Raw genomic sequence first — 18,742 nt, forward strand, 5'->3', positions numbered from 1 at the left:
TTTCTTTTTAAGAATCTGCACCTCCACCTCCTCTCTCTTATATCAATCACCTTTTAAATCATTTTAAAAAGCTTTCCAAAGAGCTGAGAGCTTATATAACTATGTAAAGAAGTGGAAATTCATTATGGCCTATGTACTTTTAATGGGTTTTTAGTTGTGTGGTCACATATTACATGTTTTGAGAATGTATCTGCCGCATGATTTACCTTCTGAAAGCCGACCCCGTCCTCCACCACCTTCAGCTCTCGCTCAATCTTCCCGTCGTCCTCCTCGACGGCAAACCAGCGCTCGCAGATGAAGAACCACTTGTTGCCGGTCAGCAGGTCCCTGACCGAGATGCGGCTGAGGTACCAGCTGGGAGACAGGCCGGCGTTGTTGTGCCACAGCTGCAGCCGCTGGATGTTGCCCAGACTCTCTGGAGTACTGTACGGATGGGAGATGGAAGAAAGAATTAAGAAGAAGAGATTCAGAGGCATATTACTCTTTCTGTACCACAGACTTTAGACAGAGGCATAATTAAAGGGGCATAGTCCCGGTAGTGTAGAGGGCGCTGTTGATGATACTGCCGATCACCGTTAGCGTTGATACGAAGATTACCGAAGTTGAGCTGTCATCAAGAGTAAAGTGCGTAGGTGTTGCTAAGTAACGTTGCCTTCATTGTCTTCTCTGCGCATCGCGCAGTCTGTAGTAATGCCAGGGTGCGTGCATATGTGCTTGTTATTATGGCATCACAAAAGAAGTTTGCTAAAGCTGTCATCCCCCTCAGCCGAATCATGAGCCCAACTGTGATCGGACCACTGATTACAGTGGATCGGACTTCTTCGGACTTGCGGAAGTGGGCCAAAGCGTAAGCGCTAAAGAGGAGTCGATAGCGTAGGTCTCTATAGGAAACTTGCGCCGTGCGCCCCCGTACGTATTTGACTAAAACACCGGGACCATGCACCTTTAATCCTCCATGCCAGGTGCATACAAAACCCCATGGTGTACAACACTAACACACTTATGACACTTTTGGGAAAAAAAAAATAGAAAAAAAATTAAACACACCAGAAATCCCATAACTTTTGAGGGTTCCACTCCGAATTCTTTGCACTGCAGGGTTGGGGAGGGGAATATTAATTTTTGACTCAGGGTTGATGGAGGATCAACCATAAGCACCTACTGTGTTTCATTGTTTGTCCCACATAGAATATGAAGAGCTTTTGCTTTCTTGAACTTGCACTACAATTGCATGATCTCTCTAAAAACATGGCTGTAGAAGTCATGACCATCAGTTGTACAAACATACATGTACAAGAAGAAGATAAATGTGGAAAACACTCAAACCTTAAGAACTTTTATAAGAGATCAGAGGCAACATACAAAGAATACTCAAGAAGCAACAGGTCAGAATCACTCGATATGGGGGATAAGAAATCCCATAAGATGAATAAAAGCTGAAAGAAAAATTCATTTATATGAAAAAAGCTGAAACATTGGACAATTCAAGGCTTGCAAACATTATAGAAGAAATGCTTAGTATCCATGTAGCAGTACCTGATTACAAATCTATCTCTGGAGTTTCTCTCAAAGATGGGTCTGTCGTCGCATGTGAGTTCCTTCGTCTCCGAGTGTCCCTCGTCGCCATGGAGAACGATGCTGACGCGGGCCGTGGTGCCTGCCCCGGTCCTGAATCCTGTCTCCACGGTTACGTCATAGCTGTTTGCAGATGAAGGTTTACAAGAGAAGTGGGGCAGAATTTACCAAAATGTATCTGTCCATGGCTTACATGAAATGACAGTCACCTGCTATGATGAGTAGCAGTCAGTTTAACCCTTTGAATCTCATCCTGCAGAATCCTGCTCCAGAAAAATCAGTCAATGCTATTGCTATAAAGCTTTTAACCCGTTGAGGACGAGTCCCGAGTATACTCAGGCAGGTGTCCCTGAGAAATGCGTGATGTAGCAAAATCAAACCGTCTTCAATGGGTTAAATACAAAACACTTGGTGGTCATTCCAGGCAAAATTACACATTTATCTTTTGAGAGCTGGCTTCAATGCTCTCTCAATGTCATAGGAAATTGAAATTTTGTGACACTCTTTTTATTTTCTTAGTATCACTACCATTGTGACATCACAGATCTTTTTTTTTTCTAGGATTCCTGCCCTGAGAGTAAAGAACATGGAACTACTCAAAATCTTAAATATTCATAACATTTTTTTGAATCGATTATCTTATTGTCTTCAAACTTTCAGAGACTCTTTCATTCATCTTTCTACATTCACTGAATCCATACATCTAATCAAGAGGGGGGAGCGGCCTTGAGATGGCAAAACAATGTATCTAAATCCAACCTCATTTCCAGATAATTGAGCTTGAAGTTTCGCAAACCTACAGCTCTTTTTCTGTTATAGTTCAACACTTCATACTTTACCCTAGAAGGACAAACAGTATCAGTAAGACAATGCATGCAAATTGATTTCACTAGACCATTTATTTTCAAAATAATTTGCATTTGTTTTGCTGTCTCAACATAACCACACTATTGCCATTGATACAGCAAAACAATGTAAGTCTCAATCACTGGAATGTATAACAATGTCAATATGTGCGCACTCCTGCAACCGCGCATGGCGCACAGCCAATTACTGCGTAAACATGTAGATGGCAAAACAATGTATCGCATGTAGATACATTGTTTTGCCAAGTCCATGTCCGACGTGTGTTGAGCAGGGGCAATCGTATCACCGCTTACATTGTTCTGTCAACAAAATTTGAACAATTCCCACTGGGAGCGAGCGTCATATCTCAGTAACGGAATGGGTTCTGATTTCAAGATTTGGTCAAGAGTTAGATTATACTGAAATAAGCTGAAATATGTGACTAAGTCAGTTTTCATTAATTTTCACATACACTGTTTTGCCATCTCAAGGCCGGGAGGGGGACTCTCTGCTTCACTCACACATTGCTAAAGTTATCTAAACACTCGCTCCAGTATGCTCGCACTCCCTTCTCATCCAAGATGGCTTCCCAGCTGTGAAAAAGATGCAACAAAACAAAAATGGAGGGGTCACTCACTACTGTTGGTCTCCAGGCTGGTTGTCTTTCAGGAAGATGAGTCCCTTCTTCTTCTCATCGTGACAGTCAGCATAGTAACAGTAGACGAAGAGAAGGGCGTAGGCACCCAGGAGGACAGCCACAAACATGTAGGTCACTGGATTCTCGTTTGAGCTGTGCGGAAACCAAGGAGGGGACAAATTCTTACATGACGTTTTTATTCACTGTATGCCACAGCAATGCTCTCAGCTATTTAACTATTGTTAATTGTTATCACCTCTGCCAAGGAAGGAGGAGGTCATCATCGGCATTGGTTTGGCTGTTTGCAAAATAACTCAAAATGGTGAGAATGGATTTGAATGAAACTTGCAGGAAAAGTTGATCATGACACAAGGAACAGATGATTAAGTTTTGGTAGAGATCCTGGAATTTTTACAGATTTTTGAAGGATCTTTTTATCTTTTTGCAGATGGGGTTGATAAACTTGGGAGTTCAAGCTGGGCATACATGTATTTGAGGGTTTGCATACGCGCTAAAGCGTGTGCTCTGCTTGGGCGTGGCGCCTCGAAACTGAAAGCTGATGACGTAAACAAAAGGCTTCTATATTGGGAAATTGGGCGATTTTCAGCATGCGTGTACTCTGCTTGGCGGAGGTCTGCATTCTGCAGGTGCTTTTCTAGTTACTGAAGCATCACTTTTGCTATGCTTGTCAAATCAGTATTGTGTCACAAATGCAAAATTTTGTCACATTTCCACGAACATGTCACTGGATTCTCATTTGAGCTGTACGATATCAAGAAGTGGGCCAAATTCTGGCATGCTCTTTTTTTAAATGCCCACCACAGCAATGCTCTCAGCTATTTAGTTATTGTTATTACTGAAGCACCATCTTTGCTATGATGGTCAAATCAGCATTTTGTCACATAAAGTATGCACAATCAGATTTTCATATCGTAGTATGTTTTTAAAGTTTCTTGAATTACAATATAATATCTACAAGGTCACACTTATGCTTCAAAGGGGGAAAAAAAAAGCAAATGAGGAGTAGAGAAAATGAAGAGGTATGAAACACATCCAGTTAGGAGAAAGTGGAAGAGGAAAGTTGTGAAGATGTTTGGAAAGAGGAGGATGAGCAAGTGAGGAAGCCAAATTTACAAAACTGTACAATGACAAACAGCTCATAGGTAGAACGATAAAGGCTTGAAAGAAATTGTCAGACCACGTCCCGCCTTACTCGACAAATAGCTGCATGTCAATGAAACCAAGGGTGCTGAAGATGGGGAGGAAGCTGACGCCAAATGAGCTGAGGTGGTTGCAGCGGCACTGTGTCGTCAAGAAGGTGGATGATGACGAAGTGGAGCAGCCTTCTGGAGACCACATGACTACAAATCAGGGCAAACAGAGTTGGACAAAATAAAATGTTTGTATCACAAGTAGAAGTTACACTGGCTGAATTTTAGGTAGGCTTTAAAAAAATGTATTTTTGGTTCAGCATGGTCTGTTTTGAGTTTTGGGTATAAACAAACAGGTCATTTTTCATCTTCATACATCTGAAATTTGGAATAATACACATAGAATAAAGTAAAAGAAGCAAATTTTCTTTCCACACTTTTGTGAAAAGAAATTTAAAAAATGACTATGTTTTTAAAGTGGAATGTTACATTTGTTACTATTTCGGGCAACTTCACTTTTTTTCTTTTTTTGGCTACCAAAGTTTCAAATTTAAAGATTTTAATGGCCCCAACAGGCCAAAAGAGAGAAGAAAAAGTTAGTGTCAAACATTGTTTTAGGCGTTTAAATAAATCTAGTTTTGATCAGTAATATAACATTTTAAAGCCAAGAATCTGACCAAACCAGGCCTAAAGAACTTATTTTGCAAACTTCTTATTGGTTTCAAGATGTAAGGTCAAACATAGAAGAATGCATGTGAGCTCACCATTTTCCACATTCCAATAGAGGCATTCTCCCCACCACATCTTCAGCATATACCGTCTGGAGAGGTCCCCATTCTGCCGGTAAACCATCTGACCAAACTCGCCATCCATTAGGGCCAGGTAGTAACGGCCAGAGTCTGACAGAAAAAAAAAAAAGGAGAGCAGTGAACAACATATTAGCATCATCTATTGCAGAGAACAAGATAGGTTTTACTGCTGTACAAAGTCCGGGGACTTACAGGGAAATTTCATCCCAATATCACATTGCTTTGTACAAAAACAGAAAAATCAGGAGTAAAACAGTGAAAATTTGGGGCAGAAATCAGACACATAAAACAAGTTATGAATTGACAAATTTTAGAGATTAAGACAAATTGGCAACTCTGCGTAATTTATGACTTGAGCAGCTCTCCATTTATTTTTATTATTATCTATTTATAACAAAATTTCACAAAATTAATGTTCATTTTCTTCATAATATCTGGACAAAGAGAGAACTTATATGCAGAGGAAGACATGCAAAAAATGTATTACTCTATCAGACTTGTATCAAGAATAGGGTCTGACGAAACTGTCTGTTTGTTTGAGACTTACTGTTGAAGGTATCAGGGACGAGGAAGATGTGGACGTTGTTGACATTTTCATCGTGATCCCAGCGCAGATCATACTGAGTGGGCGTCGGCTCCCTGTCATACCTACAGAGGCACAGATTGTGAGACGGGGAAGATAGGACAGATGAAGATGCAATGATAGAGACACATACAACATGTATGTCAAACTTGTGAAGAGTTCCTTTCCACCTTTCCATAAGGTATTAAACCGAATTTTCATCAAATTGGACTTTTTGACAGAAATATATTCATTTTTAGTAGTCCCATACAGTACACTCTTCAGAGTACTGGAATTCTTGTGAGAAAATGGAGCAATTATGCAGTAAAAAAATTAGCTTTGTTCCAAAGATGCTAAATCCTGCAGGATCCAATCAGAAACGTGGATGCATGCTTGACCACTGACACTTTGCACCCACAGTAATGCCAGTCGAGCTAACTTTCCTGCCTGAATAGCTTTCCAGATGACCCTTATGTAACATTTTACTTGATCATTGGCAATAAAATGTTTTATTTCTATGCATATAGATTCTTTGGAGAGATGTAGGAAACAGGTGGAATATCTGTAGAGACTACAAAATCATCCCAGAAAAATACACAAGTCACAGATATTAAAACTTGTCACTCAAACATTTGCATGTTGTACATTTTTGTTCCAAAAAGGTGCTTAACCTACAAAAGAATTACAATTCTTTAGAAATCAGTGTGGACAGGTGATTTTTCCAAGGCACACTTTCCTTATGTCATTATGGGATGCTATTATGGGGACAGAAAATCATTGGATAAAAACACATAGAAGCATGTGAAGCATGTAAAGCGTAAGGGAGGAGCACCAATGCTAGTAAAAGAAGACAGCTTCCATTGCACACACCCAGCTGAGTCTCACCTGAGCAGGACGGATACGGGTACTGGATGATCGATGGGGGTCAACTCGATGGAGAGGTGCATACTCTGCTGGATGTTGGCTGTTGTCACGTTGAACTCGTGCACGCTCATGTAGGCGGGGTCAAAGGTGAAGTTGAAAGTGGATGGAAACTTTGGAAGAAAGGAATTTACGTTCATGTATATGAGTATATAGACATGAAAGTTAATATAATTTCATAAGAGCTCCTTGTTTCATCAAAACAATACAGAGAATTACCAATGGTGATCAGTCATTGATATGAACATCAGGCATGACATCACACAAAAATGAACACAAAATCAAAAGTATTGCCTAACTATAATACAACTCAAAAATTGTGATGGCATATTATCCCCTCTGTAGCCGTTTGAAATTCTAAAATACCTGGGAAATAGTTAAACTATTTTGCCAACAAGGAAAGCAGTTCATTTGTCAGTAAATGGATAGTTACATGAACAAAACTTAAAGGGACTGTACAGTACTGGTTGAGGTGGGGATTCATGTTTTGAACATTTCTAAGTGAGATAATGAAAAGCCTCTTATGAAATATGAAAGAGCATGAAATTTTAAGAAGGATTCAAGGTTTATTTGATGAAAATTGGTTTTCAAATGGCTGAGATATCCCCAAAAGTGCTAATAGTAAAAGGCGACATGCCACAACTTTATTAGGATCTCTTTGTTTCACCTTGAGTTTGGATATCTCGGCCATTTCTAAACCGATTTTCATCGAATAAACTTTTGATACCCCTTAGAACTGCATGCTCCTTGACATCTCATAGAGTGGTTTCTGAATATCTCGCAAAACGTTAAAAGCTAAATCCTCACCTCGACCAGAACTGTACACACCCTTTAAAAACATTGAAACACACATTATCATGCATGTAATATACAAACACATTCCTCATTTCAATGCCGGTTCACTCATATTGTGATGCATTGTGATGTAATGTGATCACAGTTTGCAAAGACGGGAAAGAATTTCAGCTGAAATGTGGACGCATAAAATGCTAGCGGGCTCACCTCTTCAACCATATTGTCGATGTCAATGACAACCTCTTGTCCAGATGGCAGATTGCTCACCACAATGGGGCTCACCGTCTCATCATGACAGGTATACAGCTCCAGAGAAGTGACTGGGGTCGTGACCTGGAAGTACAATCATATGGACAGTAGTACATGTTACTATGTCAACTCATTCATTCATGACAGGGCTGCTGACTCTTCCATGACACAACTGGGCCCGTAATACTCATTTGCATGGAAAAGGATTGTAAATGCATGATTAGATCATGATATGGTCCATTAAATTCATGTGCCAACAAAACAATATGAAAGTCTGTCACATGGAAATTATTGGAAATCATTTGGAAATTCTCAGAATTATTTGACCCTATTGAAATGCACATAAAACACAAGTATCTCACACTCTGATTGCTCTTTAGAACATGCTACTTATCTGAAAACAGGAAACAAACCAGCAAATAAACAAACATAACAACTACAATTGTAGGTGGCAACTTTGAAGTGGAATAAAGATATGATTGCATGTCATCTGCAGCTTGACATACATGTATAGACAAACTTTATGAAATGAACATGAGGATGAGCATTTCAACGACTGTGTACTCTGTACATCTGATTGCATGGCCCCTACAGGTTTCTTGATGTATTCCATCACATCACAGCACATACCCTTTGGAAGCCATTCCCCCAGACGTAGGGGTTGTCAGCGTAGGTAGCCATGTGGGCGCTGTAGCAGGGGTAGTTCCACTGGTAGCTGGAGGAGGACCTGTGGGCCTGGGCGGAGGAGGGCAGGAGCCCATCCATGTCCTCGGGGAGGGTGAAGGAGGCCCCGCCTGCCACAAGCCTTGCCCCGCCCAAAGCGTCGACCCTTGAACCCTGGAGGGTCAGCATAGGGCTGTCCAGGGTCACTGGGGCACTCTGGGTAGTCATGTGACCCAGATATACCTGCAGAATGGTCAACAGATAAAGAGAAGAAGATATGTCATCCACTGATTATGGTACCAGATGGTAGCGTCATCAGGCTATTCATTTTAAATTTCTGTTTCTTTCTGATGTAGAATATCAATAAGCCTCATAATGGCTCAATTCAAAACTTTTTCTTACACTGGCAACAAAGTCTAGAAGATTAAAATGCCTGTTTCTCTCTCCATTAGGAAGATATTTGTAAATTTCTTTTTGACTTCATCCAGATTTGATGAATTTCACACATTTCCCTTACTCTATGCAGTGAAATTTAGAGATAATAAATTATTATAAGGGGACTTATGTAGCAAACTAGTCCTTTAACTTCATGGACTAAAACTGCCTCCACATGGAAATATCAAGTACACATTTATAGAGACTTTGTCACACCTATGCTTTCGCAATGATTTGAGAGTTTACTAATAAACTATGTGCCAGCTTTACAGCTTGGAAATGTTTCCCGAAAGAACCCAAAAGTTGCATGGGCAGGATCAAATTTCCAAGGTGCCTGCAACAGGATCTGTAGAGTCTTCCCGGGTCTAATGGAGGCTCCTTAGAAACTTTAAATATCTCTTCAAGTGTTGAGGAGAGAATATATAAAAGCCTCAGTCCCTGCTTTGGGAATGATATATCCCTCTATTAAGATGTATATAACACACACAATTATATCTCTTAGTGATCATGAACTCTGTCATCTCATTAGGCAATAATCCACTGAATATTTCCCTTACTTTATTATTTCTTATTCCACTATTTCACGAATGAAATGAATTTCATGTTTTGCATTGTTGTTATGTTGCGCCTATGCGCTGATTGATCGTGCAGACAGCAAACATGGCTCACAGCAGGGCATTTCAATATACATGTAGGGCCCACTCGTGGAAAGAAATTAGGAAGAATTCATGGTAACTATTCAAAGAGATAACATTGTTACCTCCTGCTTGCCTTCACAAAATATGAGCAAATATCTACAGTTCGTATGGTGCCATAATCCATTTGACACCAGACTGTAGATATTCACCCGTAGTTTGTGAACAAGCAGGGGGATAACTATAAGTGTTCCCCCCCCCCCCCAGTTTTGCTTATTGGAATGTCCCTGACCTTGATGTGTTAATGGTCTTATTTACCCACCTCACTATGTCCCTCTTGATGCAAGTGTGTATCATAGGTACCTAGCAATGCTTGGGTATCAATTGATAATGGCAGAGCCTTCTGGGTGAGGAAAATATCTTGGCCAAGGATGAAAATACCAGGCAGGATTTGAACCCAAACCTTGTGAACACAAACCTCTGATCTTATCCACTTCTGTAAAAGCTGTTATTGTCATGAAGGTTTGATTTTTGTGAATTCCATAAATCACTTTTGGGCCGCGAATTTTATAGATACGGGAAAATAATGCTAATGGAAAGACATCAGTGCACTTACAATAGCCTTGGTGTCAAATCTCGAAAATAACATCTCGGGGAAAATGTCTGTGACCTCCTACAGTTTAATCTGCGGAAAATCTGTACACAAAAATCACAGCTTTTACTGTAACAGGGTATACCACGGTGCTCTTGTGCTAATGTTGGCAGCCCAGTACCAATGCATGATAGAGTGTTTCTGAGCTCTGATCTCACCTGAAGCATGTCGGAGAGCGATGCGATCATCCTCTCTGTGATGGTCCTCTTATTGTTCAGGTCCAAGGGCGCCTCCGTGTGGTTGTGGTGGTACGACTCAAACATGTTGGAGACGACTGTCAGCATTTCTGCGAGGGCGTCCCGCGCCGAGCTGGGCTCCGCCCACATGCAGGCAGCGCTGGAGGCGGCCAGAGCTGCGAGAAGATTCGACGTCTTTTTCTGACACTCTGCACTCATCTGGTGGTTGGAAATGGATACAAATCATTCATGTAATTTATGGCAATGTCAAGTATTTTTGAATCACTGTTTTTTACTTAATTTATGGTTCAAAGCACAACATGATACTTACACAGAGTAGAGAAATGGTCAATGTAAGGCTCCCCCCCCCCCAAAAAAAAAGGAAACTAGAGCACTTGGCTGGGGTTTCCTTGAGCCCATCCCCCCATACCCTATTTGGATGACTTTTAGACCAAAATGTTGTATAATATGGCAACTGTTGCAAGATATAATAAAATCCAAGAAGAAATGAGGCTGGTATACACACTGTAGCATATAGTACAAGAAATATGACATGGCATCCTATAAAAGGGGGCTTCAATGAAAATTTTTTGTTTCCAAAGATAACCTCCCCATTAAAGCCTCCATAGCAAATTTGAATAAAATCTGACAAGCTGATACAGCACGTACATTGTACAAAACACCGGGGGCGCAGTCACCAAAAATAATGATAAAACAAAAGAGGTTATATTCTTGCTGAAACCACTTGAAGCACATTTTTTATGGCATGAAAACAGCTATTCTTTCCACAACAGTTCTGGGTTTTCTGCATAGCAAATTCAGTTGCAAAGGGGGATATTGTTGGGTTGGGCAGGTTACGGGCCAATACAACTTTTTTTTTTTTTTTTGGGGGGGGGGGGGGAGTGGGAAAAATGCTGCTTCACATACAAATTCCTTACTTCAAATGCCAGAGACAACTCAGTTTTCAAAACAAGACTTTTGTGAGCTTTAACCTTTCACTACATTCCCTGAAACCGTTCACCCGAGTATAAAATTGTTTATAAAATCACCAAAACATTTCCGACTTGGACCCCACACTATCCAAATTTTTCAGCTGCAGTGGAATGCTTTACTCTAAACATAATCCACTACATGCCTTCCTTTGCAACACACCGGAGAAAACACTCAAGTTCACTGATGTGTTGGTTTTTTGTTTGTGGCTTGTTGGGCCCTACATATTCAGTACCAGCTTAATAGTTTATGAGTGAGTGAACTGTTTTTTTGTTTTTTGTTTTTTGAATTGAGGAGGGGGTGGGGTTAAGTGCAGCCTCAAAGTTAATTTCCTTGGCTAAGAACTTTGGTGCCTTACGTTTGGATTTACACCTCTCCCACTTCAACCCTCCTTTCCAAAATCCAGGAAACTCGCACACAAACCTCTTCTGGTACTGCAGTGGCCTCCACCGTGGCGCCGACTGCCTGCAGGATCTCGTACTCGTTGCTGATGGAGAGGGCCTGTATCCCGTCTAAGAGGGCGCTGCGGATGTCGCACCGCTCGGCGATGTTCTGAGCAGAGCAAACAACAGTGACAATGTTATGCTTAGGGCACACTTTAATAGCTGTTTGCGAGGCCATGCACTATACAGCCCACCCAAATGTTCTTTTTCAAATGACTCTGGGAATCAGATTTTTATGAATTTTTTTTCAAAAATTCTTTTGAGATCTAGCACTAAAATCTAAGATATTTCTCACACTTTTTTTTCCTTCGTTTTTGTTCAAAGCATCTTTTAGTTTCCTTAAATATGTACAGGTTATTATTTATTTCACAAGGTAATATCTTATGATAGTAAATGGGCTGATTTGGAACATTAACCAGAGTTCAAATTGTTGCCTATGTCCATCTACAAAAAGTTCAAAAGCTTAGGCCTCATTACATAATGACAAATAAAATTCCAAGGCTCACAGAACGACACATATTTCCTTTCATTCTTCTTAGGAAACTGGTATTCCAAAACTTTCTTCCTCTTTTTGACCCAGGTGCATTTCCTGTTTAATCATCTATGAATGTAATGACTTTGATTTGATTTGACAAATCAGTCTAATTCTTCTCAGCTTATACTTCAACAAATAATATTCAAACTTTTTTTTTTTTGACCCAATGGCCCGAATTCACGAAGGTGGTACACATGAAACCATGATTTAAACCATGGACAAAAACCATGGAGCGCCAAGTGTCGCATGGAATATTTTGCTACGAAATCAGTCATTTCGTCGATGAAATTATTATTTTGTAACGAAATGACAACATTTTGTAACTAAATGAACATTTCGTCCACGAAATGATAATTTCGTTAACGAGACGGTCATTTTGTCGACGAAATGACCAATGTCGTAACGAAATGTTCCATGCGACACTTGGCGCTCCATGGTTTTTGTCCATGGTTTAAACCATGGTTTCATTTGTACCACCTTCGTGAATTCGGGCCATTATGTGTAAACAGTATAAACCACACACTGACTGGTATGCAATAAAAAAGGCATAAATTACGAAAATAGATTTAAAAGTACAAAAAAAAAAGAAGGAAGAAGAAATACAGTAACTGGTTAAGGACAAGCTGATTTTTCTATAATACACATTTCATGCAGACACCTACCTGAGTATACACCAGTACTTGAGACTAGTCTTCAATAGGTTCAAGAGGAAGGAATTAAAGGACAAGTTCACCATCAGAGGCATGAGGGTTGAGTGAATGCAGCAATATTTAGTAGACGACATCAGCAAAGGTTTGAGGAAAATTGGACAATCCGTTCACAAGTTGAATTTGTGAAGTTTCTGCTCACTCAAGGCTGGATGAGAAGACTACTATAGCTTGTGATGTCACATGTGTACAACGATATAAAGAAAGAATAAAGAAAATTCAACATATTTTCACTTTTCTCGCATAACAAAAGAACACTTGACTTCTCTCTTTCAGAAAAGGCAGGGGGAATAATATCACCCTTAACATGTCAGTAACAAGTCGAAGTAATGTGCACTTTATTCAAAAAGTGAAGTTTTGTGAAATTCTCTTTTTATTTTCTGTATTATCATTGTACGCATATGACATAATACACTGAAGTCGTCTTCTCATCCAGCTGTGACTGCACAGATACTCTAAAAATTCATAACTTTGAACGGATTGTCTAATTTTCCCCGAACTTTCACTGATGTGTTTTACTAATATTGTTGCATTCACTCAATCCACAAGTATATGAAGGTGGATTTGTCCTTTAACCCTATTCTAACTGGGCTATTTGAGATCAAGTTTTTACTGGGGGGGGGGGGGTCAATTTGACCCCCCCTTCAGATCTCGGCCGCCGATCGCACGATCGCCGCAAAATTTTGCCTGAACATAGAGCCGGATGTCAACTACAAGATTACATGGTCATACAATAGAAAAATTTTGATTTCATATTTTTTAATAAATTAATTATGCAAATTAACGCATGAAATCATATTTTCACCTATAACTCCATCAAAAAGACTGAAAGATTATTAAATTTTTGTGTCAGAGTTCCTCAAGACACATCAAACAATATTCTAGTAAAAAAATAGCGCAATCAAAATCATTTTCTTTTGTTTTTTATTGTTTTGTTAATTTCTTATGTATTTTATTGTTTTTTCGATCTTTTGTTTTCTATTGTTTTTTTGCCAAAATTTGTTGGAGGCACTTTTTCAAGCTTATCTACATTAGAATTGATTTATTTCAATGGTTAAAAGTTGAAATAATCTAATTTATATCAATTAAACAAAAAAACACAGTTTGCATTGGATTTGCACACGAAATCATGAATTCGAGCATTTTTCGGGTTGACATGCATATGCAAAACATTGCATAACTTCAGAACGGTGTACCCGGACGTCGCAAATTTGGTCTCAAAATATGCGGGAGACTCGAATGAAAAAAGTCATGAAACGACGCGGCAAAATCTTTGCGCGTTGCGGAATCATAGCGCGAAACGTCGAGGGGGGGGTCAATTTGACCCCCCCCCCCCAGTTAGAATAGGGTTAACTCTTTATGTGCCACGTTCGCACGTCTGACTCAGTCGACGGCGTGCCAACTTCGCATATTCTGCTCAACAAACAAAGCCGCCAAAACCGATCGATAAATCACTAATCACTGCTAATCCGGCGGCACAATGAAAGCGTTTGTCGTGGTTTTGTTCCTCTCATATACGGCTTGCATTCTATGTGGTGATTGACTATCAAGCGGTGTTCCCAACTAGATTTGCTCGAACATTCGAAGTTTTTGTCACGGTTTTATGTGCAAAAGTCATGCCTTTACAGCAACGTAGACACTGGTCATTCAAAAGAAAAATTTAAAATAGATTCGTCATACAATTTATATCGAAACAAAGCTTGGCATTCCTCTTTAACTTTGCCTACTATTATGCCCATCTTGGCAGAAATTTGTAGAAGTTATACAAATTTGAAGAACAGAATTCTTTCTCAAAGCATGACTACCTTCCTGTCTCAAAATAACGTGGCACACAGGGGGTTTCCATCATGGCACATAAAGAGTTAATGAAAGAGACAAATGGATTGAACTGACTTAATTGAAATGATACGAAATTAAACAAAATGAAATAAGTTAAAACAGAACAAAATGAAACAAAATGAAATAGATTAATCTACTCACATGGCAATGCTCCATATCTTCGTCCTCTTCGTCGTGGTGCGAGAGGTCGTTGAGGAGGTGTGCCACGAGACGCACGTGGGAATGGATGTTGAGCTGGTCGCCGCGGGCAACGTAGGTACCCAGATCACTGCTACTGCCCAGCGTAACCTCACTCCTACATTGTATTTTATTCATTCATTTGGCAACATTAGATACAAAACATTTTGACAGGGGTGACATTGTACATAGGTGTATATAAAATGATACAGAAGAAATAAAACAAATGAAATAAATATGAGCATAGAATGATAAAATACTCTGGCAGCTTTGAAGATAATCCTTGCAGTTCATTCCAACACATGATATCTAATAAATCAAGTCACTCATCTGACTTATTTCTCAGACCTCGGTATCCGCAGTGAAAATTAAGCTCCCGGGGCCTCTTCATTGTAAACATATTTACCTACAACATTCAATTGCATTTTCACATTCTGATGTTTTGTTGTTGTTGTTTTTTTGTCGGGTGGGTGAAAGGGTGAAAAAGGTGTTATTTATTTTTTTGATTTAATAGCTATGGCTGAAGTGTATGCAGTAGAACAATGCATTCTTTTTGACCCTAAATATTCTTGTTTTTAAACCAAATCATGACTATGTTTCTTAACCTATGAGAATGTTTAAAGCTTTAAAATAGTTCAAAATGTACTTCCATGCAAGAATTATCTCCAAATCAAGATGTGAAAAAAAAAGTTCAGATGATAGCTCATCTCTTTTTTCTATTCTTTATCGTTGGATTTAATACATGAACACATTCGTGTTTATGATCTCTAATATTATGTATAATGCACACAAGAATAACTCTATATCATATCTGACACCCTTTGGGTTGTTACCTGTGCTTTCTACCCTAAAGTGCAGCTGAAATCATAAAATAAATAACACACAAATACTTTCACATACATGTTAGCAGTAGAAGACAACAGCAACCTGTACAAAATGAACATACATTCCAATGCACAATTTGCCCTTTAAGGACAGATCAGATATAAAAACAAGACATAGGTAACACAGACATACACATAATTGAAAACAACACACCTACAAATATATATGATATGACAAACTTTAAAATACATAACAAACTGAGCTTGTCTCTATTTTGTACATGTACATACCAGGTAAAAACTTGTCATCAAACTTTACTTGAAAACTTTAAAAAGATTAAACCTTTGTGAGATTTATCTATTTTGTTCAATGGACCATTTGCAAGGAACTTTGCTCACTCATATAATTTTGACAATAAGAGCATTTTTCCTTGAATATATTTGCCGATCAGTTGCATTTTAGTATGAGATCTGATAGATCAGTGCTCATTCTGATACATGCAAAATTAGCAAGTATTCTCACACTGCATGAAATTTTACAGTAGATCGGAACTGTAAATAACTGATATGATGAGATCAAACAAAAAAGAATACATTATTTCTATCTAAGGGTAACATTTTGATGTTCTGTGCCAATACAAGCAACCAAATGCATCCAGCAAAACAGAATCCAGCTGCTTTCATCCTGAGAGAATTGGTATCACATTCACTCACAGAAAATGTTCCGTTGTGCAAACATTTTTTTGCTGTTTGCGTTTTGCTGCAATCTTATACCCTGAAACGTTGATCTGGTTTAATCGCTTCCACTGAGTATTTCCTGATTTAAACAGTAGCTGCAGTATTTCATAAACGTGGATATCATGCCGAGTCAAACTTCCCTGAAGCGCACTGGCATTTCTGAATATATATATGAATAAAAAAATCTATAGAAATGGCAATTGTTTTGTACAAAGAGCATGCGAAACAAAATACCCTGAAATGTGCTGTACTTCAACTTAAATTTTGATTTGTGCTTTGCAACTAAATGACAATGAATTCAAATCCTGATGCTCGATAGTGACCCTATTGTGGATTCCTGAATGACTTGAGATGTGATACATATCTGTTTTTGTGTTGGGCATTATGCAAATTATCCCATATCATGCATACCCGTATCGGTACCGTACTGTATATGCCATTGGATATATTTTGCATGATTTTTTATTTTTGCATATACTGGTCTGGTGTTATTTGTGAATTTCACAACACATTTAATCTGATCCAAAAATGTGTAATACATAGCAGTACAGGTACAACATATGCATACAATAGTACGCAAATATTGTTTTCCATGCAGAATCGCTAATTTTGCTTCCTGAAAATGAGCGAATGACACCAATCACAATTTACCCATTTGCAAAAACTGTCCGGAAGTCTCAACATGCGAAAAAATTAAACTCACTTTAAAATATGACAAGACCTTGTGTCTAAAATTTTGGTGAAAATGACTATTTTTGGATTGATGGTCAAATAATTGAAATCACAAAGCAGGTCATCAACAATGAAGAGGTGAAGGGAATGGGGTAGGGAATGGTGCCATTGCTGTCATTAGCAATATACAGTGTACAATATTTATGAACAATAAAAGCAATAAAATTAAGTGGTAGATCCATTTTCCTTCTTCTATTCCTATCTGTCAAGAGGTATGCTTTTATGAAAGCTGTGTTTCTTTGGGACCTTGTGTTGCAAAACATGCTCCAGAAAATGTTGACCCAGTCCTCAACACAATGCTTGCTCTTTTTTTTTTTTTTCTTCTCATTGTTGAAAGAGAGATGCATGCATTGTATTTCACACTAGTTAGGTTCACATGCTGTTCCTAGACTTAAAGTTTATGTTGAAAACTTCTAACTCTCGATGATTAGCTTGCAGTTTTGCACCATGTGGACGCACTTGAAAGTTAGAATAGCAATCTTAGGCCCGAATTCACAAAGGTGGTACAAATGAAACCATGGTTTAAACCATGGACAAAAACCATGGAGCGCCAAGTGTCGCATGGAATATGAATTAAGAAATTGGTCACTTTGTCGATGAAATTATTATTTTGTAACGAAATGACATTTTGTAAATAAATGAACATTTCGTCCACGAAATGATAATTTCGTTAACGAAACGGTCATTTTGTCGACGAAATGACCTATTTCGTAACGGAATATTCCGTGCGACACTTGGCACTCCATGACTTTTGTCCATAGTTTAAACCATGGTTTCATTTGCACCACCTTCGTGAATTCCGGCCTTAAAGTTTAGTTGATGATTAGAACCACGAGGCATCTTTGCATAGGGTTACGCTCTCTCCATGAGCCACAGGGGGTCCCCACTCGTAGTTTCGCTCCGTGTGGACACAATAATCAACGAGCTTATGAAAGTGAAGTCCTGTCCAAATCCTAACTGTCTTACCCCAAAAATGAAGCCAACACAGCATGTCAAAGAAACGGCTCTCCCATTCGCTATAGTGCTTTGGCCGCCATGTTTTTTTTTTTTTTTTTTTGGCTCTCCTGAACATTTGACATTTTGTAGAGGTCTTGTCACACCAGCGATAATATGGCATATGCAGTATTACTTGTGGAACATTGATTCATCCTTGAGAGTGGTAAGTTCCAAGGATATCGCCCTCCAAGTGTGTATAAAGTATTCACCATGATTTTTTTTTTCGTTCTCATTTAAACACAATATGATCATAATCATTCAGAATTAAACTATTATTTTCCTGGCAGTTATCTGTCCTTCACAACACATTTGAGAATCCTGAAAAGAAGGGTTCAGCAAGAACAAAGATTTTCTTTGAATGTAAAAGCTTCTCTCAAATATCACTCTCTCTGTTTCATTCTCTAATAAATTTCTAAATTATGGCTGCTGAATGTTAAACATGAAAGCAGTCTAACGTGGAAAGGATGAATGGTGCATGTGCTGGGCATTAAAATGAAGGCATAGTTTTGGTTGAGATGGGGTTTCAGCTTTCCGACTTTTTTGGGGAGAGATAATGAGAAACCTCTTATGAAATATGAAGGAGGAATGCAAACCTACTAATTTGATGAACACTGGTTTTGAATGGGCAAAGATATCCAAACGCAAAGTGATCCTA

The 18,742-nt window shown here is 38.9% G+C and overlaps 1 protein-coding gene across 1 annotated transcript in view; it reads right to left on the minus strand.

Moving 5' to 3' along the window:
- LOC140243389 (uncharacterized) overlaps nucleotides 1–18,742 on the minus strand; it is a 122,679-nt gene that overhangs the window by 21,567 nt on the left and 82,370 nt on the right. The window contains exons 31-42 of the mRNA XM_072323070.1: nucleotides 14,762–14,915; nucleotides 11,520–11,648; nucleotides 10,089–10,325; nucleotides 8,176–8,451; nucleotides 7,504–7,629; nucleotides 6,466–6,614; nucleotides 5,566–5,666; nucleotides 4,974–5,108; nucleotides 4,272–4,419; nucleotides 3,059–3,211; nucleotides 1,537–1,698; nucleotides 207–423 (exon numbers count right to left, since the gene is read on the minus strand). Coding sequence (XP_072179171.1) covers nucleotides 207–423; nucleotides 1,537–1,698; nucleotides 3,059–3,211; nucleotides 4,272–4,419; nucleotides 4,974–5,108; nucleotides 5,566–5,666; nucleotides 6,466–6,614; nucleotides 7,504–7,629; nucleotides 8,176–8,451; nucleotides 10,089–10,325; nucleotides 11,520–11,648; nucleotides 14,762–14,915 — 1,987 coding nt within the window. The remainder of the gene's footprint in view (nucleotides 1–206; nucleotides 424–1,536; nucleotides 1,699–3,058; nucleotides 3,212–4,271; nucleotides 4,420–4,973; nucleotides 5,109–5,565; nucleotides 5,667–6,465; nucleotides 6,615–7,503; nucleotides 7,630–8,175; nucleotides 8,452–10,088; nucleotides 10,326–11,519; nucleotides 11,649–14,761; nucleotides 14,916–18,742) is intronic.

The sequence above is a fragment of the Diadema setosum genome, chromosome 20, assembly GCF_964275005.1.
Source record: "Diadema setosum chromosome 20, eeDiaSeto1, whole genome shotgun sequence".
Lineage (NCBI taxonomy): Eukaryota > Metazoa > Echinodermata > Echinoidea > Diadematoida > Diadematidae > Diadema > Diadema setosum.